At 46.3% G+C, this 21,562-nt stretch overlaps 1 protein-coding gene across 16 annotated transcripts in view; it reads right to left on the reverse strand.

The window, feature by feature from the left end:
- Positions 1-1,245: 1,245 nt before the first annotated feature.
- DOCK7 (dedicator of cytokinesis 7) overlaps positions 1,246-21,562 on the reverse strand; it is a 95,547-nt gene continuing 75,230 nt past the window's right edge. For 4 of the 16 annotated variants that reach the window (XM_063166255.1, XM_063166252.1, XM_063166251.1 and 1 more), the window contains 17 exons: positions 21,457-21,474; positions 19,561-19,657; positions 18,453-18,587; positions 17,700-17,852; positions 17,080-17,238; positions 16,722-16,822; positions 15,760-15,952; positions 15,086-15,229; positions 14,194-14,325; positions 13,598-13,612; positions 8,403-8,537; positions 7,489-7,578; positions 6,429-6,665; positions 5,089-5,232; positions 4,228-4,334; positions 3,100-3,267; positions 1,246-1,785 (listed from right to left, as the gene is read on the reverse strand). In XM_063166255.1, the coding sequence (XP_063022325.1) occupies positions 1,743-1,785; positions 3,100-3,267; positions 4,228-4,334; positions 5,089-5,232; positions 6,429-6,665; positions 7,489-7,578; positions 8,403-8,537; positions 13,598-13,612; positions 14,194-14,325; positions 15,086-15,229; positions 15,760-15,952; positions 16,722-16,822; positions 17,080-17,238; positions 17,700-17,852; positions 18,453-18,587; positions 19,561-19,657; positions 21,457-21,474 (2,071 nt within the window). In that variant the 3' untranslated portion in view covers positions 1,246-1,742. Of the gene's footprint in view, positions 1,786-3,099; positions 3,268-4,227; positions 4,335-5,088; positions 5,233-6,428; positions 6,666-7,488; positions 7,579-8,402; positions 8,538-9,384; positions 12,124-13,597; positions 13,613-14,193; positions 14,326-15,085; positions 15,230-15,759; positions 15,953-16,721; positions 16,823-17,079; positions 17,239-17,699; positions 17,853-18,452; positions 18,588-19,560; positions 19,658-21,456; positions 21,475-21,562 lie in introns of those variants that run through there. The other 12 variants (XM_063166259.1, XM_063166253.1, XM_063166258.1 and 9 more) reach the window with 7 other exon arrangements.

Below are 21,562 nucleotides of genomic sequence, written 5' to 3' on the forward strand. Positions count from 1 at the left end.
GGGGTGGATTTTTGGGATGTTCACTCAAGCACCACTTGCCACCCCCTGAACTTGTTGCTTGTAACTCCTGTCCTGGAGCAGGACTGCTGTAAATTAAAGTTTCATCCTTTGATGGCTCCTGGGATTTGTCTGCACTGTGTAAATATTTTTAATGCCTCTTCCTGTAAATCTCTTCCAAAGCCCTTCCCTCTTCCTTCATATTTTCCATTCTGAGATTCCCTGACTCCTGTAGCACCTCCACGGCCTTGTCAGCACCCGTGGGCTTTGCAAGAGCCTTGGAATATCCATGGAAAGTTTGGAATTTTCCTTCTGCAGGGAACTCCATGCAGGTGTGACACAACAAATTCAGGATTATTCTGTTCCAGGGAACATTGCAGAGCCTGGCACACAAAGCACCCCCCTGTGCAGCTGCTGGGATAACAGAGCATGGGAGAAGTCTCCAATAACCTAGAAATTAATTATCAAGAAGGAAAAAAAGACCCTCCCCACCCTAAACTTCAGTGCTGCTGCAGAAGGGGGAACTTCATGTATAAACCCATTTTTCCTTCTATTTTAAATATATATATATATATAAAGAGTATGTTTATACTCTCTCTCTATATATATATATAAAATTCAGGTTTTGTGTGTATATCTGGATTTTTATGCATATTTAGGTATTTATGGACAGAGAATAAATGTGTTTAATCACACACCACCTCTTCCAGGGGACTTTATCCACCACAGAGAGGAAAACTATTAAGGACAAGATTTAGGAGTTGTGGACTCAGCTCCAAATCTGATGTTTCCTCCAAGTGCAGTGTTAGACTCCTAAGTATCTTCTGTAAAACTTAAACAGCAATGCAAAGAATGCTTTGTATCCTTTTAAACTGTGATACCATTTTAGGTTTTTTTTGCCCTAAATAAGGCTATAATTAAAAAATTGCATAAAATGAGTTTAGTTGCATGGACACTGCTAATCCCAGGGGTGAGGAGATGCTGGCACCTCCCAGCTGGTGGAGATGTCCATGAGCACACACAGGTGAAGCTGAAACCTCCCCTGCTGGCCTGAAGGAGGTGAGGGGGTACCAAGCTGTGCCTCCATCTGCTGCTGGCTGCAGGTGGAATTATTGGGGTTTTTTGTTTGCAGCAAAAGAACAGGGATAATAAACAATCAGCACTCTGTTAATTAATGTTACCATGACTTACCTTGCTCTGAACCTTTTCCCCAAGGATGCTGAGCCCTGAAGTCCAATGCACAGGGAATTAAAGTGTAAACATTCACATATTTAATAGTACCATCAAAATAACCATCAGCATCATCACTACATTAAAAACTTCCAAAATGCATTTGCGTATGGTCCTAATATAAATTAAATATAGGAACTAAAAGTAAAATAAATTTAACATTAGGTAATGCTATAAATAAAGGTAAATGCGTTTAGTGTACCTTTGAGTCATAAAAATGCCTTAAAAAACAGGGAAGTTTACAGCTCATCACCAGTACTCTGGATACCACTGCCATGATGGTTTTCTTTTTTCCTTTTCTAACATTGAGAAGTCTACATTTGACATTTCAGAATGATTTTTTGGCCACTGAACACTTTGATGGAGGAAGAGGTGTGTGGGATGTCCAGGATGAAGTCCAAGTTTTATTTCACAATAAAACTTCTTTGATTCCCAGCGCTGATAACAAGGCTCTTTTTCTTTTCAAAACCTTAATTTTTTAAGTGCTTTTTTTATTATTTTGGTTTTTAACTCGTTTAGATTTCCATTTTGCGAAGGCTCATCCTGCTGAAGGAGTCTCTGAGGGAGAGAAAATACAATGATGAGCTCAGATTTTCCATGGTGAAATAAGAAGCCTCACCAGATGAATGACTCTGAATTGATTTCCAGTACTTCCTAGAGCTGGTTACAACAAAAATTAAATCCACTGGCATTAAAACTCGTTGCTTTTCCAAGGATTTGGGTTTGTATCATCCAGAGCACTGACAGAAAGTTTAATTCCTGTGTACACACAGAAGCAGCACAAACACCTGCACAACTGAAACCTTATTTAAATCCTTCAAACACATCCCTAGAGTGGAATTTGCCAGGAATACTTGGAGTTGGACTCTGATCCTTGTGGGATCCTTCCAACTCAGGATATTCTATGTTTTTCAGGATATTTCATATCGTATTTCATATTTCATTTCAGGATATTACAGGATATGCCTGTATTAGGCTGATTATCTGATCAGACAATAATTACCAAACCAAAGCATTTGTGGGGTGCCTGGTTGCGTGGGGAGGGAAGCTCTGCTGTTCCCACCATGCCAGCCAGGAAAATTTGCCAGGGAACAGTTGGGACACAGAGCTGGGGAGAGCTGCAGCATCCCAAAGCTGGGCAGGGAGGGAAGGGACCTTCCTGCAGCACTCCCAGCCAGAAACCCCCCAAATTCAGCTGCAGGAACATCCAGCCTTGCCCTGCTGCCATGAAACTCCACAGAAATCCCAGATTCCTGCTGGGAACCACTCCTGGCCCTGTTCTGGGAGCCACAGCCTGGCTGGAAAGTGGCTGTACCCCAAATCCCCCTGCTCATCCATGAGCTGCACATGGAGGTTTTGGCCACCCCAAACCTGGAATTGTTCCAGATCAGGTTGGAGCAGCCTGCTCTGGCAGGGGTGGGACTGGATGGTGTTTAAGATCTTTCCAACCCAAACCCTTCTGTGATCCTGTGATTCCCACTGGGATTTTTATGTCCCTGTCTCACACAAACCCAATCTCCAGCTTCCTGGTCTTCCAGCAACAATTTCCCCCCCACTGGAGCACCTGATCCCATTTTCATTGGGAATAAAGTCCTGCCATGCTGAGGGTGGTTTTGCATCTAAAAGGAATGGGATGCAGGATGGAAACAAACAAAAAACCGACTGTCCTAGCTGAGGAACAAAAGGAGCATTGCAAACACCACCTACCACAGCTGCTGGGAAGGGAATGTGCTCTCAAGAGGGACAGAAGGGAACAGGGACGGGCTCAGCCAGGAGAGCCAGGATTGAAAACAAACGGATGGTGCAGGATCCAGGGAAGCTCAGAGCCCTCAGTTTCACACCCTGTGCCCCGAGAGGAACCCAAATATGCACCTGTGGCACGTGACAGGCAGCACTGCCTTGTAGAGCTGTGGGATCTTCCTGTTGATCAGGGGCTGCAGGGCCTCCTTGAGGCGGTGGTAGTTGCGCTCCAGCTCGCGCTGATATTCCTTCTGGTCCGGCCCGATCAGGCTCTTGTTCTTCCTCAGGGCATCCTCACACCTGCAACACAAACCCTCTGAGAGAGCTGGGCACGCAGACACAGCCCCTGGCTGCAGGTCTGTCCATCCAACAGCACAAACACAGCCACTCTGTCCCTCTGGGATCACAGGGAATACCCTTTGTCCTGTCTTTTGGTCATCAGGGCTCAGCTGAACCACCTGGTGTCCAGGGGGCAAGGAGAGGGTGTCACATCTCCCATTTCCAGAGTGACAACTCTTTCTTTATTGTCATTTACCCTCCAGTTACATTTATCCTCTCTGAAAAGAAATGAAAAGCTAATTTCCACAGAGCCACTTTCAGTCCCAGAGGATTTAAAGATGGATAGAATCAGGGGAGATTAACAAATAGCAGTCTGGGATGTTCATCTAGAACTCTTCTGCTTGCAAAGATGTAATTTAAATAAAGGGTAGGAAAACAACTGTATCAGTAAAGCCATTTATTTCACAAGGGAAAACTATGCTTCCACTGGATCTATTTGCTCACAGCTTTTTCATTTCAATTATTTTGGTGGTTTTAAAAATTTCTTGGTGCTGTAAAAGATGCTGCAGTTTGCATGACTCAAGGAAAGTAGAGCAGCCAGCACATTTCTCCAGGGAATTGTGCCAGCATCCCTCCACTCTGCTCGGAGAAATTCACTTCAGAAGGAAATTTCATCTCCTGGCCAGTGCAGCAGTTCCACCTGACCCTGCCAGGCTGGGAGCTCTGGCCTGTTGTGATTTTTCTGGGACATTTCACAGCTGAGCTGGGGTCAATTCCCCCCTGATCAATTCCTCCCTGCAAGGCCACGAAGCCAGGAAGCAGCAGCACCACCAGGGAAGGGCTGGCAGGAGAGGAAGGAGCAGCACATGGAAGCTGGGAGCTGGAGGGACAGCAGGACAGCCCTGGGTCACTGCACTGGCCCTGCTGGGGTGGCAGCAGCAGCCTCTGCACCTGGCAGTGCCCTGGGGACCCTTTCCTTACCTTTTGGTGAAGTCCTTGAAGCAGAGACGGAGTTTGTTGTGGTGTCTGAAGAGCTTTGGATCGTTGGGGATTTCAGACAAGAAAACCTGTGCAACTTCTAATGGTCCCTTTAGGAGAGAAGGGGCACAGTGAGCTTCTGGGAACTGTCTGTCACATCCAATCACTGGAGAAAGTTCAGCCACATAGAAGACATCCCCAAAACACAACATTTCCTTACACAAAGCATCCTGAAGAGCTGCAGCTGGGAAATCTGGTGTAAATCACCAACCTCAGTGACAACTGAGTCGCCTTTGGGCCTTGCTTTGTTTTATTTAAAACTCTGCTTTTGGAAAACAGTGTGAGAAACTGCACAGATTCTCCATTTGTTTTCCTTTATAAGGAGTCCTGACAAAGTTTGCTCCACTCACAACTGAGGCAAAGTTTAAACAATGCAGATGGAAGCCAGGGAGTGTTTGCCAGCACCACAAACTCAACCCAGCCCTCAGAACTCCAGCTGACTTTTTTCCAGCTTGTGCACTGTGCTGTACTCAGGCTCCTTTAGCTTTTCCTCAGTTTTTCTCCACTGCTTTCCATTTTGTTGAGAATGCACAGCAGGACACAATCCTGCAGAGCCTGGCTAACAAAGGGAAAGTTCAGGGAAGAGGAGCAAGCAGAAACATCTGCAAGTGCCAGGGAGGAGCAGTAACTGAGGGAGGAATTTCACATTTTCAAGACTCTTACTCAAATACAAAATCCCTGGGAACAGCTGGCCTAGCCCTACCCTAAGTGACCCTAAACACATCCCACAGACTGCACAAATTCCAGGGGATTGAGAAACAAGGGCTGTGCACTGCAGAGCCCAGCTGGGACAGTGATCCTCACCTGATTCACTGTGGTACCTACTGATCCCTGCAGCACCATCTGCAGCATCTTGGGGTCTGCAGGGTCCTGGTGGGTGGCAAAAGCCAGTTCCTGGGTTTTCTTCTGCATGTCCTCGATGGCGACCTCGATGGGGGTCAGAATGATCTAAGCAAGGAGCCAGAAGAGGATTTTTGTTATTGCTGAGCTTGGCAACCAGGCACAGACCTCCAGCAACACCCAGGCCACAGTGGGGTGGTGTTGGAACCCTGCTTACTGAGAAATTCAGACTTTCTGTGCTGACAGACACTAACCCCCAAGAGAACACTGACCTAACACATTTGACCTAACACCATAAAGAAAGCTTACAAAATTAAATAATAAAACTAAGATTATTAATATATAATTTAAATAATCCCATAATAAAAAACTTAGAATTAAAAAATTTAACATACAATAATATATATGAAACTATATATACAAATTTTGTTATATATATAAATAATATATATAAAACAAAAGCTAATCCTTCTTCTTCACCTTCTTCATAAAGTTAAATACTATTATATAATTAAATAAAAAATCCACATTAGAAACTGCAAATAATTAATTATTAAATTAAAAATAAAAATAACTTAAATGTAATTTTTAATAAAACAATTTATCCTTAAAAAACTTTATTAAAAAAATACAACTCCATTTTTAATTTATTAAAATACTATAAAACTCATAATTTATAAAACTTAGACCAGGCTGCACCAACCCAGCCTAGCCTGCAGAGCTTTCCAAACACCCCTCCTTATACCAGGTGTGGAGGTGGTGGGGCAAACACATCCCTCAATCAGTCTGGGCTTACTTTGGGTCAAATGGCAACAGGGAGAATTCCCTAGGAACTCCAAAGCTGTCACGAACATATTTCATGAAATTTTTTTTTGTTAAGATCTTTTCTCCTGAGAAGCTGAGAAGCTTCAGCTTCTCCATGTTTTGCTGATTTAGAATGTGATTTAAAAAATTGTTTACCCAGCATGTGAAATTGTTTTTACTTGATGACCAATGACAGCCACCTGTCTTGAAGCTGTAAACAGTACAAGGTTTTAGTATCATTCCATTCCTTTGCTTTAAATAAAAGATGAAATCTTTTCTTCTATTCTTTTAGTATATAATTTTCTTTTAATATAATATATATGATAAAATAATAAATCAACCTTCTGAAACACAGAGTCAAGCTTCTCATCTCTTCCCTCATCCTGGGACTCCTGTGAACACCACCACATGTGGTGACCCCGAGTGAGGAACATTCCTGGAATGGAGCTGAAGGAGCCTCCTGCACCACCAGGCCCCATTCCCCCCATCCCCAGGCTCACCTCCTCCTTGTGGATGACGTTGATCCTGGTTTTGATGTAGGGGAAGGCGTGGGAGGTGGTGAGGATGGTCTTGCGCTTGAACTGCTCGTGCAGGTCGCCGTGGGCGCGCCCGTCCAGCGTGAAGGGCGTGCAGTACATGAAGCGCCGCAGGTTGTAGTTCTTGTCAAAGTAGGTGATCCTGTCCTTCATCTCGTACGTGTCAAAGTAGGGCTCCACATAGGTGATCTGGATGTAGGCCTGCAGCAGGGAATGTGCTCCTCAGCTGGAGCTGTGTCCTCCCAACACCACCACTGCACCAACTGGGGCTGGGCTTTGCCTTCAACAATCCCGCTCACACCGGAGGGACTGAGGTGCTGCCACGGGTTTGTGGGCTGGGTAAAGCACAGCTCGCTGTCCTTCCCTTCTCCTGCCTCTCACATCATGGAATCATGCAATGCCTTGTGTGGGAGGGAGCTTAAAGCCCATCCAGCCCACCCCTAGCACAGGCAGGGACACCTTCCCCTAAACCAGGTGGCTCCAACCTGCTCCAGCACTTCCAGGGATCCACAGGCAGGGACACCTTCCCCTAAACCAGGGGGCTCCAACCTGGCCTTGGACATTTCCAGGGATCCAGGGGCAGCCACAGTTTCTCTGGATGTCCACCACCTCACAATGAATTTCTCCCCAATACCCAATCTAAACCCTTCCTTGCAGGTCATGCCCTGCCCTGTTTCCCAGGCCTGCTCCTGCTCTTTCTGCTACTCTCAGAGGACGTGGCACAAAGGTGACAAAATGCTGCAGGGAATGGCCCAGCCCCTCCTGCCTTGCACCCAGCAGAGCAAGGCCAGCACAGCCTCTGTCCTTTCACCTCCTCCCTTCCCACCCACCTCTACCAGGCCAGGGAAGGGAATGGCCAATCCTGCATCCCTTGCTGGAATTATTTTCCCAAACTCTCATCCCAAGCAGCCACAAGATGCTCAGAACATGGGTTTTGTTGCCCACATAGTGAAATTCAGGGCAGAATTTTTCCCACTGCATTTTCACCCATTCAGGACCTGTTCTACTTCACATGTGCCCTTACCTTGTTGGGATCAAGTTTACATTTATCCACAGGGTTTGAGTCCTTGATCACCTCCAGCACATCTTCCCCAAACCGTTCTCCATAAAACCCCTACAACCAAGGAGAAAGGAAAAAACATCAAATGCAGCCCTGATGGCACGTTCAGGGGAGGTGAAGCTCCACATGCATTTGGCAGAATGTGATCTGCTGAACCCAGGAGAATTCCAACAGTCGCATTCCAGAGGCAAAGGGAAAAAATAAGCCCTGGAAAGCAGGAGAGCTTTCCAACAGTGCCTGGTTCTGAACAAGGCATTTGGGTTTGTTTTGTGTCTGTGTGCAACTTAAATGGGTCACTTTGGGATCCACTGGTGTTGGAAACAGAATGTCTGAATTTCAGTTATTTATTTTAATCAACATTTAAATTAACTGTTTTAATCATAACCTACATATGTATATAATTTATAAATACTGTGATATTCCTAAATTACTCTTAGCCAGCATTTAGCAACATTGTCACAACCTACTTTTGTGGGAGCACAGCCTGGGAAAATTAATGGAGCTTTAAGTTTTGTTAAACCAACTCTGCTGTGCTTCAGTGAACAAAGCCTGGGAGAGAGAGATGGACTGTTGAGGTTGGACATCTGGAATGCAGAACTTAGGGACCACAAGGACATCTTAGAGAAACCAGAAGATAAAGAAGAGACTAACAAAGACTCAGTCTATGCCTTGGGAAGACCCTGCTGGAGGAGAAAGATAATGGGAACACCACAAATTTCCAGGGAGAGCCTCTGATCAGGGAATTGCTGCTGGTGGCACCAGCAGGAGGGCAGGGGACACCAGCCCCAGCTCTCAGACACCCAAACTGCTTTTCTGAGGGGCTGTTCCTGTGCAATAACTGATGGGAAGCAGTTAAACCTCCAGTGAGACCCTCTCACCTCCAGCCGATGGGAGATTTCAGCCAGCTTGGTTATTGCAGGCTCCTTGTAAACAAACTCTTGCTCATCCAGGTCTCCAAACTTGGTGCCATAAAAACCAACTCGGAAGTAGGTGCCAAACATCCTCTTTCCATCCTAGGCATGGAGAAACAAGAGGTTATTTCAGGGTGGAGACACACACACTCCCAAGGACGGCTGCAGACAGGCTCCTGAATTTACGCAAAAAAATGAAAAGAAATTCAAAAACAGGGGAAAAAAATTAGAAAGAAAGAAGAGAAAGAAAAATAAACACACCTGAAACTCAGCATGGATGCATTTAGCAGCAAACACCACAATGGAATTATAAACTAACATGGAATTCTATGGATCAGTTACGACCATTGGCCCAACCCTGCAATGACTTCTCCCAGCCCAGGAGGAGCCTGGAGGTGCCAGCATGGAATTATGGAATGGTTTGGGTTGGGAGGGACCTCAAAGCCCATCCAGTGCCACCCCTGCCATGGCAGGGACACCTTCCACTGTCCCAGGTGCTCCAAGCCCTGTCCAGCCTGGCCTGGGACATTTCCAGGGATCCAGGGGCAGCCACAGCTGCTCTGGGAACTGGAGACTCACCACCCTCACAGGGAACAATTCCATCCCAATATCCCATCTAAATCTATGCTCTTTCAGCTTAAGAAACATTAGATGTCTCTGAGAGGCAGCCAAAGGCAAATCCCTTTGTTGGGATCATTATCTGAGGCTCTCCAAAGGCTGTGCAGGGTCAGACACCCCTGGAATCACCCAGCATGGATTCCCCCCAAATCCACCCTCCAGGAATTGCAGGGTTGGGCCCAAGTCAATGTCCAGTTCACTCACACACACACACAAGTGCTCTTGAACCAGCATTCCAGCTGGGAGTGTTACACTCTCTAGGAACTGCCTAGGAGAGAGGGCCAAAGTCACTCCTGGTGAAAGCAGATGCAATCCTGTGCCATGTACCTGCTTCCAGGGGAGCCAGTGGTGAATTTGGCCCCGAAACGCAACAAAAGGAGAGAAACAAGAAAGATTTTTTGCTGGAAAGGCAACGGAGAGAATCTGATTAAAAGAGAGAGAGAGAGAGAGGAGAAAAATGCTTTAAAAATTAAACACACCTTGCTTGTGTTAAAGAACTCACGCTGCATGCACAAACCAGGGGTGCCTTTCAGCAAGAAACTCCAAAATGTTCACCTTTACTCTCGTGACAAATGTGATGCAGTAAAGGACACTCAGGGTCCCTGAGCTGGGTTAGGGTTTGGTTTCAAACAGCCCTTACAGGTGTCCTGGCTGCCAGGTTTTATTTTAGTACTTTGCTATGGCAAAACTGATCTCTTGGAGTGATGGTGAACACGATCTATGGAAGGCAAAGAGGACAAATAAGCCAAACTAAAATAAAAAAACCCTTCAGGCAAACTCCAGACTGCAAAAATCACTGGCATAGCCACTTCTGGCTGGAGGAAACTCTGGAGCACTCCCCTGGAGGTGCCCGAGGGCCAAAAACTTCCACTTCAGAGCTGAGCTCTGCCCTCCTGGAGGCACCTGGGGTGAGGAGCAGCCCTCACTCATCCCAAAAAAGCAACACCTGGTTGTGCCCAGGCTCCCTGGGCCCTGCTCTAGAGCCTGTCCCTCTGGGAATCCTGCTGCAGAGAGGGGCTCTTCTCCGGCCCCACTGAAACCCCAGGGCTCTCAGCACACCCAGGAGTCCAGCACCACTCCCAGGGTGGGAACTCCAGCTGCAGAGCTGCTGCTGTTTCACTGGAGGTTGCCATTTCCCTGGACTCCCTGCCTTTGGGCAGTGCCCATCCCTCTGGATCCATGCAGGACTGAGCTACTGAACCCTTTTTTCCTCATCACTACCTTTTCAAAATCACAGTTTTGGGTAACATTATCCACACTAAAATCCCTCAATATTCAGCATTTCCAGCTTCCACCTCACTGTCACAGACAGAAGGCTCTGACTCCAGGGCTCCTTTCTTAAAGTCCTTCCCAAGGTGGGGTTGGAACCTGATCCCTTTAAGGTCCTTTCCAACCCAAACCATTCCATGACTCTGTGTCTGCCTGGGGGAGCTGCCACAGCTCCCCAGAGCCAAAGTTTGTGGGATCCTGCCCCAGCCCTGGCACTGGGTGGTTGAGGACACACTGATTTCTAATTCATGAGCTTTTTCCTCCCTCCTGGGCCAGGGGTTTCCAGGGTGGGAAGCATTTGCACAACCAGATCCCTACAAGTGAGTTTTTGCCATGGACACCTGCCCAGGCAGCTCCTTGTTACAGGCAGGGTAAAAATGATGAGGGAGGAAGAGAATGCTGCCTGTTGATCAGCATAAATCCCTGAGCAGTCCTGCTGGCATTTACTAAATGCATAAAATCAGAGTTTTGGGGCACTGGGGAGCCCCAGGGAAGCCTGGTGAGATTCCCTGTCCCCGTGTGAGGTCAGCTCCCAGCTCATCCCCTGCTGCTCTGGCTCTCCCTGGTCAATCCAGATGCTGGATCCCAGTTAGAGGGACCCCAGAGGCAGCAGTGAGGAGCCCCTGATGTTGGGGCTGGGAATCTGTGCCTGGAGACAAGGGAATGGAGCAAATCCCTTTGGGGGAACACTTCCAGACCACTCCAGGCCTGCCAGGGATGTTCAGGAGCTGCCACTTCCCTGGGATCAGCTCCATGCCTGGCACTGGGGACAGGGGATGGCTCTGCACTGGCATCTCAAACTCAGCCAACACCAAACCACTTCCCAGCCACAGCAGGGAAAACTGAACAAATCATTAAATGCTCTGTGGTCTTGTTTCTGGCAAGAGCTAAAAATGCAGATATGAGGGAGGAATTATTAAAAGCATCATATCTCCTATTATTTTATCAAAAAATAATAGGATTTTGGGAGGAGAAGAGAATGAAGGTGAACACTGAATAGCCATCACACAACTGGCAGAGCAGGTAACAGCCACCATGACTTATGAAGGTTCATGATTTGTTATTATGCATGGTAAATACCTTTCCAAATTGCTGGGAATAAAGTTTTGGGGTTATCTCTTGCACGCACACAAAAAGCTTTGCCAACAAGATTTGGGGGGAAATTAAAGATAAATCAGATGCAAGAGGGATCACTGCTTCCTCCTCCAGGACAGCAGCTGCTGCCTGAAGGGTGCAGGAACAAAAGCAACTCCTTCAAAATGCAGAATCCAACCCATCTTTACCAAACTCAGTACTGTTATTTTCCTGCTGAATTTTAACCCAAGGCCCTTTGCAGTGTTGCCAACTACCCCAAGTCTTCCAATATTGATTTTCTGGGAAAGAATCAGCTCATGGAGCCCTATTATCCACTGGCAACCTCTCCATGTATAGCTTAAAAAGAGTTTTTAAATTCTCATGGCACAGCATGAAAAGATTTTTTCTTAATTTTCCTAATTGGAAAACAAACAAATAGAATGAATTCAACATTTATTCCATGAATAAGCACACAAAGCCCATCAGCTGGTGTGTTTAAGGAGAGCTCAGGAATGCTCTGGTGCCAGCCCCAGGACACTGCAATGCTTGTAGTTGGCAACACCACATTCCTTGTGCCATGAGGGGGGTGCTGCTGTTGGCATAGCTCTTTGCTAAAATGAAATTGGGGGTTCCACAGTGTAAAACAAAAAAAAACCAAACCAAAAACAAACAGGGGTGGTGGGGGAAAAGGGGCAGAGAAAGGGAAAAAAAATTCCACAAGTAGGAACTTACCACAACAGACAATAGTAAGAGTGGGGAGGAGGGTCAGCAACCAGGGCGATAGAGGAGAAAACAGAAAGTATTTAATTAGGGAAATTCCATAAAACAAACAAGCAGCAAATTGGCAGCAAATAAATTTTAAATTAAAAAAAAAAGTGGGGGGGGCAAGCATCCATTAAAATATTTAAAATAAGGGGAGGGGAAAAAAGGGCAAAACATGCAACAAACCTGAAAGCTACAAAGCACAAAGGTCAGAAAAAGTGTGGCAATGAAGGAGCACGATGACAGACGAGAGCTGAACCCACGGTGTCTTTTACCATGCAGTAAAACATGACCAAGTGGTGTTAGAATCATAACCAATGGCAGGAGTCTCTCCAGGGGTCGATTTAGGGGCAGAATAATAAAACAGATGCTCACAGGCCTTGTTGAACACATTTACATCATTTCCACACCTAGCACAGGTTCTCTGTTGGGCTGTGTCTGCCTGGACCTTCCATGGGCACAAGGGGATGATTTCCAGGGCCAGCCCTGAAGTGTCAGGGTTTATTTTAAGCTGCTCAATTTCCATTTTTTGCCAGGCTGGAATTGAAGCTGACATTCAGACATCACCAGCCTTAATTATGTCCCACAACACCAAAGGTTTTTTTGTCTCAGCCTCGGTTCAGTAAATGTGTGGTGGAAACCTGGAGGGAGGTGGCTCAAAATGAGCTGCCTGATCCATAGGAAAGCAAAAATAAACTGGAAAGATGAAACCTAAACAAAGAACATCATATTCACAGAGCTTTTTAGTGCTTTCTGAGACTTCTCCATGCTCATGCACCCCCTGTGCCAGCTGGACTGGGGCTGGAGTCAAAGTGGCCCTGCAGATCATTCAATTGCTTTGTCCATTTTTAACCCAAAAGCGTGGCTCTCGAGGTGTGTGTTGCAGAACTGTGAGCACACAGCCTCCTCAAAAACCCAGGCAGCAAAACTGGCCCCAGTTAACACAACTGAGCCCTTTTACTGCCAGATAAACCCCTACATAAATTGAGTGAGAACAGAAGGAAGCAGTTTCTCCTCTGAGATCAAAGGTGCACCTGCAGCAAACCAGGTTTGTGTTTGGTACCTCTGAGCATTGGTGCTTAAATCGACCCCTGTGGGTGGGGTGAAAGAAAATATGGTATGGAGGGATGATTTTCTGTGTCAATGCTGATGGAAAGAAATATAAACAAATTATAAAAACAAACTAGTGATGATACAGTGGCTCATTCACCAAAGAACCTCATTAGTGGAACACGTCAGCATCCATGCACTACCTACAGCTGCTTATGAAGAAATTCCTACTACAACCACGGTTTATTGGGATTTCTTTGGTTAATGAATTGTTTTAAACAGCAGACAGCAACAGAAACACCCACAGCTAGCACATGTGGGCAAGCGTTGGCGTGAGTCATCTGGAAACTCAATTAGTGTTCTTTGCTAACTAAGATGGAGTTACCTACCTCCCAGCCAGTACTCTGTGTGATAAAAAGTAAAAAGGGCATGTCACAGAAACCAAAAAAAAAGAGTTTCAAAGGCCAAAACATGACCAGCAATAAGCCTGCAATGGTTTCAATGGTTCTAAGTCATCATGCAGCCAAAGCAGCCTCCTCTGGCCCAGCACAGCCAGGCCCTACAGCCCTTAATTAAGCTGGTGGCTTTTGCACCATCCAAGTTTGGAAAGGTTCCTTCAATTCTTTAACCACCACATGAACAAACAAATAAACCCCCCAGCATTTCTGGATGTTACCTACCAGGCTAAAGGCAAGGTACAGTGGGTTTTCCCAGCATGCAAAACACAGTTTAAAAGAACATCTGAAGGGGTAAACTGGAATTTTAAAGTCTTGGATAGTTCTGAAGTTACAACAAATCTTGGTTTGTGATGTTCTCTCATATTAAATTCCAGGAAAAAAAAAACTGTTAATGATCCTTGTATTTACTGTGGATCATCATTTGACAATTCTCTGGAATCTGAGAATAATGGCTTTTCATTTTCCTTGCACTGAGCATTTGAAGTTTCTTCACAATTCACTCTGCAGCTGAAAATTCAAACCATTACCTGGTGAACAATCTTGCTGAATGCCTCCTGCAGTTTACCATGAATAGCAGACAACTTCTTGGCATCTCTGTTGGCTTCATGAATAGGAATAAGGACTTTGTAAACCTCATTAACTGCTTCATACATGCCAGCCTACAAAAATAAGGCCCATCAGATTGCTCCATCAATTCAACAGCCAGAATTACACACACAGCATTTAAATGATAAAACTGCAAAATGAAAAGGTGGCTGAGACTCCACTGTGGGATAATCACATCATTTTTTGAGATGTACCCAGAGATGAATGGAATAAAATCCCCAGTTACCCCTGAAATCAAGAGCCTGGTGCATTACACCTTGCTGCCAGTAATCAGGATCATTAACATAACCAACCCTGGGATATTTTGGATGGACACAGGCACAAGAGCAAGACAACCTGAACAGGATCCTAACCAAACCTATGGGCATTAAATATGGAAAAGCTGAAGTGCACACTTCAGCTTTTTCTGTTCAGTACATCTCCAGCCTGTGTGACTTCTGCACCACTTCTGGCACCCCAGAAGAGATGGACTTGGGAATATCCTCAGGATCTCTCTCATGGAGAGGGTCCAGCCCATCATGGGCAGTCACTGCACAAAGGGGCTGAGCAGGGTTTTGCTCTGGATTTATTGCTACTTGTGCTTAACCCCACTGAATGACACTTCATGTTGTGTCATGGGAATTAATTAATTCCTTTTCCTTAGTTTACTCCAGAGGGCACCAAGCTGTCTTAAACAATTAAAACTCCAATTGTTCTGTGCAAATTAAGCATTTACAATAGAATTATACACTCAGAGAGAAAACATTTTTCTTCCTACTGCCCAGCAGTGTGAGGTTACTGGAGAAGGGAGGTAAAGAAATGAAAGTCTTCTACCATGGAGAAAGATGCTGCAGCCTGTTCCAGCAATCCCACCAGACCAGCTTCTGTAAAATACTTCCCAGAACAGATTCCTTCTTCATCTGGGGACACAACATCATCAGAAACTGCTGACTCTTCCAAAACATTGGAAGATATGTTCTGGGGAGATACAAGAGATAAAAATATATTTACTCAATTCAAACAACACTCAACACTTTCAATACTTTGAAAGGCAACTGATTTGCAGTCAGATCCTAGAATTTCTGTAGAGGTGGCTTTCTATTTTTGTAGAGTATATACATGTATATATAAAATATAGCTTTCTATATTTGTGGAGTATATACGTAAAATATGGCTTTCTATTTTTGTGGAGTATATATGTAAAATATGGCTTTCTATTTTTATAGAGTATATATGTAAAATATTACTATTTTTGTAGTGTATATATAAAATATATCTATTTTTGTAGAGTATATATGTAAAATATTGCTATTTTTGTAGTGCATATATAAAATACATCTATTTTTGTAGAGGATCTGTATAAAACACATTTCCTCAGAGCAGCACCTCATTCATGCAACAAACAGCGAGCACGGTTTGAGGATGTAGGCACAGAACTGCCAGCACATGGAAACACTTTGTAGCTCAGCAGCAAAGCCCAAACACCCCTTAGGGAGGATGATGCCCACCTGGAATGTCACACAGCCCACAGGGAGGTACTTCCTGTCCTCCAGCATGCTCAGGTACTCGGCCACCAGGGCTGCAGAGTGCACCAGGCACTGGGCAGACTCGGCGTGGTTGCTCCTCTCGGAATGTTTCCCTGCCATGTTCTGCAGCCACGTCAGCCTCAGGTCAGGGGAATTCTGGTAGCCCTTGGCAATCCTGAAGGGAGACAAAACCTCTGTGCTTCCATGTCCTTTCCTTCTGAACCAGCACAGCCCTTCAGCGTGGCTTTTTCACACTGTGTTTAGTCACTTCTGCTTAAACACCAACCCCCTTGGTGCTGTCTGGAAATCCCTGAGACAAGAAGCTGTTGACATGGAAAGTCACCCTGAACCACAGATTTCTGAGCCAGGTAGTGGTGGGTGAGCAGTGGGTGATGCTGAAGCTCCTGACCAAAGCCCATGTTTCACCTGAGACTGGTGGCAATTAAAGGTGTGGCACAATCAGAGCACACCTGCCTGGCTCCCTACAATAAAACCTCTGCTGGCCACTCAGAAGCCCTCAGGGCCATTTGTGCAGACAGCACCATGGAATTTGGCACTTGGGAGCCTAACTTGGCTCTGGAATATCTTTTGCATATGGACACCATTGTATGTACCACCAAAAAGCCTTCTGGGGAAGCAGGTGCTGGAAGACCCCCAAGCTTTCCCTGAAGCAAGCAGGGAGAGTTCCCTACTCAGGTGGAAGATGAGATTTCCAGGGATGGCTGGGGAATGAAAACTACTTTTATCCAAGATAAGCTGCCCAAATGCCAAACAAAACCTCTCAGCACCACACTCAAACACAGCAGACAGGCATAGATTGGTGTGTGAGCAGTGAGACCCAACCTGCTCCACAATGAAGTCCTGTAAGTGCCCAAATGTGCAGCATCTGAGCCCAAACCCACGAGGAGCACTGACATCTCCTGTCCCTACAGTGCCAACTCTACCTGTACATCAGGTCAATCAGCATTTCTGGATCTTCCTGGTGCTCCTTCATTTTAACTGTGTCTGACAGGATCATATGGAGGTTGAACACTAAATCCTGGACCTGTGAAAAATAAGCTGTTGTAAAGAACAGGCATGGGAATTGAGCTACACATTGTTATGTGAGGAACACAGGCATTCTGAATCTTTGCATCTTGTCAGAACTAATCAAAGACCTGAGTTTTATGTGATTAGAAGATTAAAAAAACAAAACCCAAACCCTTTCCAGGGAATGCCTGCAAATTCCAGTTCTAGATGGAGGTTTAGGCACAGCCTGTTAATGAATTACTCATTGCTTGTCCTGTAGTTTCTGTCTTTTACCTGGTCAGGAAATGTTGTCTCCCTAAGTTCCAGATCCTCCTCAGCATATGTCAGAATAGTCTTGAGGGAACGCCGCAGGAATTCTTCATTAAAGTTCTGGGATGTCCCCACCAGGGATGACAGGGACATGGTCACCTGCATCTTCACTCTGGCAAAATTCTGCAATATAGATGTTGTTATGGTATTTCAGCAGCCTGGAGACAGTGCTTTGGTCATGGCACCCTCCTCCTGACATGACAGAGAAAGAAAACTGAAGTTTTGCAAGAAAGGCTGTCTCAGAGCACTGATTAGAATAAACCTGGTGCTGCCAAATGTCATAATCTGATGATTATTTAATTCCAGATAAAGGCTCTCCTGCAAAAATATTAATGTTGTCTGTTTGCACATGGTCTCCTCTCACACACCCTGAACAGGATGACGCTCTCATGAAACATCCTTGATCCCGGATGGTTTTGGTTTGGTCAAGCCTTAAAATCTGGAATCCCTTATCTGTGCTGTCAATCCCCTCACAGCCCCTAGCCAGAAGCAGGGTGCCCCCCATTTCTGTGGGGGACTGCACCCACAGCCAGCAGCCCCAACCCCACTGTCTGCAATAACCCAGGGAGAGCAGTAGGACTCACGTTCCCGATCTCGAAGTTCTGCCTCATGAGGAGGTACAGGGAGGCACTGGCGTGGGACCTGATGGGGCCAATGCTGCTGCTGCAGTGCCTCAGGAGCCTCAGGCACAGGTCTGCACACTGCTCTGTCTCCTCCTCAAACAGCAGCTCAGGGAACTGGAAAACAGCAGGGGAGGAAATTGGAGCAGGCAGGAAGGAGCACTCAGACAAACAGGCAGCAGTGAGGGTGCACTGCAATGAGAGGGAGCCCAAACCCTCTGTCTGGGGGAATGATGCTCATTTCAATCACTTTACAAAACTGGCAGCACTGGAAGGCAACTCATTTTACCCTCCCCTCCAACTTGCTCCCACATCTACACCCTCACACTCATTTACATCACTCCCAAAATCTCAGGCTTAAAACTCTGAGCTTCTCCCCACACACCTACAGAAACTGGGAAACAAATCCATTTAAAGTGAGATTTGTCCATCTTAAACCCCACCTGTGCCTTGAGCTCCCCTCTTCCCACTCAGTGCCAGCCAGCAGGAACCCAAATCCCATCCATGGTGTGTGAGCTGCACTTTTTGGTGCAGAGAAGCCCAAAATGCAGAAATGCAGGTACTGCCCATGAAAACCAGGCCAGGCTATGCTGCCAGAAAATTCACACTGCACAAAATAGTAATTGCTTGGGGAAGTGGCCCCATACAAAGGAAGGAACAGCGCCTTCCTCCCTCAGTGCTGCTCAGGGGGAATTTGTGCCCACACAGGGGATTCACCTTTGAGACCAAAGCTCTCTGTGTGGCAAAGCAGTGCTGGAGGTAAAGGGCACTTTGGTTGCAGGCCATGCTGTGCAGCAGCACCTTGAGCACCCCGCCGAGGATGCTCTCCTTGGACTCCGTCACCGACACGGTCTGCAAAGGGAAACCAGGCTCCATGAGGAAAATGGGAAACCAAGACTCCATGAGAAACAGGAAACCAAGGCTCCATGAGAAACAGGGAAAACAAGGCATCATGAGGAAAATGGAAACCAAGGCTCCACGAGAAACAGGGAAACCCAGGCTCCATGAGGAAAATGGGAAGCCAAGATTCCATGAGAAAACTGGGAAACCAAAACTCCATGAGAAGAATGGAAACCAAGATTCCACGAGAAAAATGAACCTCCTGTGTGACTGTCCATGTGGGAAAGAGCAAATAGCTCTGACCAAAAGCCCTTTGCATGGGGAAATGACCCACTTAGCTGGGCCTGCCAAACAGCCCCGTTCTGAGGCAGCCCCCAGGTGAGGAACACCTGATCCATGGATAAAGAAGGTGGAATGGGGATTCTTTGTCCCCAGCGAGGCTCTGACTTCTGGGGACATTGTTCTGCTGGAGGGAAAGCCCATAGGTGGGCTCTAGCTGGGTTATTCAGGCACAAATTCAATCCCTGGGATTCCTGGGTCTCTCTGCAGATCAAAGGTGGCTTTGGGAAGCATGGTCCTGCCTGCTCCCAGCCTGTGCCCAGGCTCATCTGTACAGAAATCAGGGGACAAAGTGAGTACAGGTCCAGGAGGCTGACCTGGATCTCAGTGATTTGAGGCAGGTTTGGGAAGAAGTGGAGGAACTGCTTGGGATAGGGAAAGATTTGGAGATTTTTACAGTTCATTCATGAATAACTATTTCTTATACTACAAGGAAAGGAGAATCTTTAAATTCTCAATTTCAAGACTGAAGGAAGGTATTGGTATGTAAAACTAGATTGTTCCAGGCTGGGATTTGGAGAGGCATCACCCCCTTGCTGCTGCAGCTGAACAATTCTCTCAGCACTGAGGCAGTTCTGTTTAACAAAGTGCTGCCTGGCCAGGTGACTGCAATGCAATTACATCTCCATTTTCTTATCAGCCTCACCTGTACAACTATCTCCAGAGTATCCAAAATTATCAGGTTGGCTTCTGTTGCAAGATTCCCATCGATGAGTGCTTCGTGTTCTATCTCTGCCCTTGACCTGATCAGAGAAAACAAAGAAATAAAATTACTTCCTGATTTAGGAACAGACCTACATATTTTCCAGTCAAAAATGCTCTCCCACTTCCAGGAAACTCCCAGTTACAGTTTGCATATTTATCACTGGACAACACCACAAAGATATTCCAATGCACCCCCTGAGAGGACAGGAAGGAAAACTCAGTTTTTTTACAAGTACAGACTTACAGAGGCTTCACGTTCATCATGCTTGGAGAGCTCACACTGCTCTCTGACACTTCACTGCTCTCCCAGGAACACAACAACAGTTTAGAAGCCCAGTCCAACTCCAAACTGGCTCAGCAGCATCGTTAGGCATGCGACAGCACGACCAGGAACAGGACATGTGGCTTTATGCTGTGGACACATGGTGGTGCTACACGAGCTGGGAACTGCACTCCCCCTGGGAGCAGCACACTGCAGCCTGCCAGGCTGCAATCTCATCTCTCCAAGCTACACTGCATTTAATCCTTGAAGCACAGCTTCCCCTCTCAGCTGAAGGACAGGGTTTTGCTGTTCCATGCCAGGCACTTGGTTTCCTGGAAAGCCTTGCACAGTCCAGACACCCACTCACACCTGTGGCTCCAGGAATCCAGCACACTCAGCCCCTTCCACTGGCACCAGCTGCACTGGGCACAGAGCCAGGGCTGCACTCAAACAGCCCAACCCTGGCCTGCCCTGCCTCAGGAGCCACCGCTGACACACTGTGCCAGGCCAGGGTGGCACAGCAACAGGGTGACCAAAATCCCAGAAAAACACAGGAAAAGGGAAAAACAATTTGGCTCTTGGAGCTGTATTGCAGCAGCCCTTCCCTGCCACACTCCACGTCCTCTGGCAGCTGGCCTACACCTCCAATATCTCCAGGAACCTGATCCCCCATAAAATAATACCATCTGCATAAAAAGACAGCTGTGCACAACCCTTGGAGTGAAAAGTCTTGTTTATGGGGTTTCAAAGGGCCAGGCTCTACCTACACACACAGGACACAGCAGTGCCAGTCACAGCAAGCAGGGGTTAGAAAGCAGCTCTAGAGAATTTTATTTTATCTAAGCAGCTCATTTTGTGAGGTGACACATCATCCTTTGACCATCAAGGAATTCCACAGCTGTTAGATGTGTACTTGAGGTCCTTCTGGGAAGGACAGGACTCAGACCCAGTGCTGCCAGTGAGCTGCTGAGTCTTTCAGGCCAAATTCTAATCTGATGTGACTCTGGAATTTCTATCTACATCACTTCATCAGCAGGGTGAAATACCCTGGGCATTTGGCTTTCCCAATGACTCAACAGGACTGGAGCCTTGGACAAAAAGCCACTACTCGTCATAAGGAGAAATTACATTTTTGTGTGGGACAAAACAACTAAAGGCTGTGAAGAATTGCTTTCTAGTCCAGGAAGAGTCAATGTCTGCAAGGATAAAATTTGGCCTGATCTCCATGTGGGCACTGAGGACCCCATTCCTCAGTTTCTTCAGAGCTTCACTTAGGCTGAGGTTGCTTCCCTAGGATAAGGAACAATTCTTTTGCAGACTACAGGCTGCAATTTGAGGAGACAGAAAACGTGCACAGCAAAGCTCAAACACAACTCCTGAGCCCTCTGGATTAAACCACACCAAGAGAGGGAATTTTCAAGGAAATGGGTGTAATAAGCCAAAAGAGCTCATTCCAGTCAGTTGCACACACACACTGAGAAGTTCTGCCAAGCATCACAAACAATGCTGTGATGATTGAGTCTGCAGATGTACAAAATGGCAATTTGTAAGAACTGCACACCAATGCTACAGTACCTGGCTGGTTTGTGGCTTCTAAAAGCACAGCACATGTGGAAAAACAATCAAAGTGATGGATTAGGACAGGAAAGGAAAGCGAGCTTTGAGAACTCCAGAATGCTCT

The sequence above is a fragment of the Melospiza melodia genome, chromosome 11, assembly GCF_035770615.1.
Source record: "Melospiza melodia melodia isolate bMelMel2 chromosome 11, bMelMel2.pri, whole genome shotgun sequence".
NCBI lineage: Eukaryota > Metazoa > Chordata > Aves > Passeriformes > Passerellidae > Melospiza > Melospiza melodia.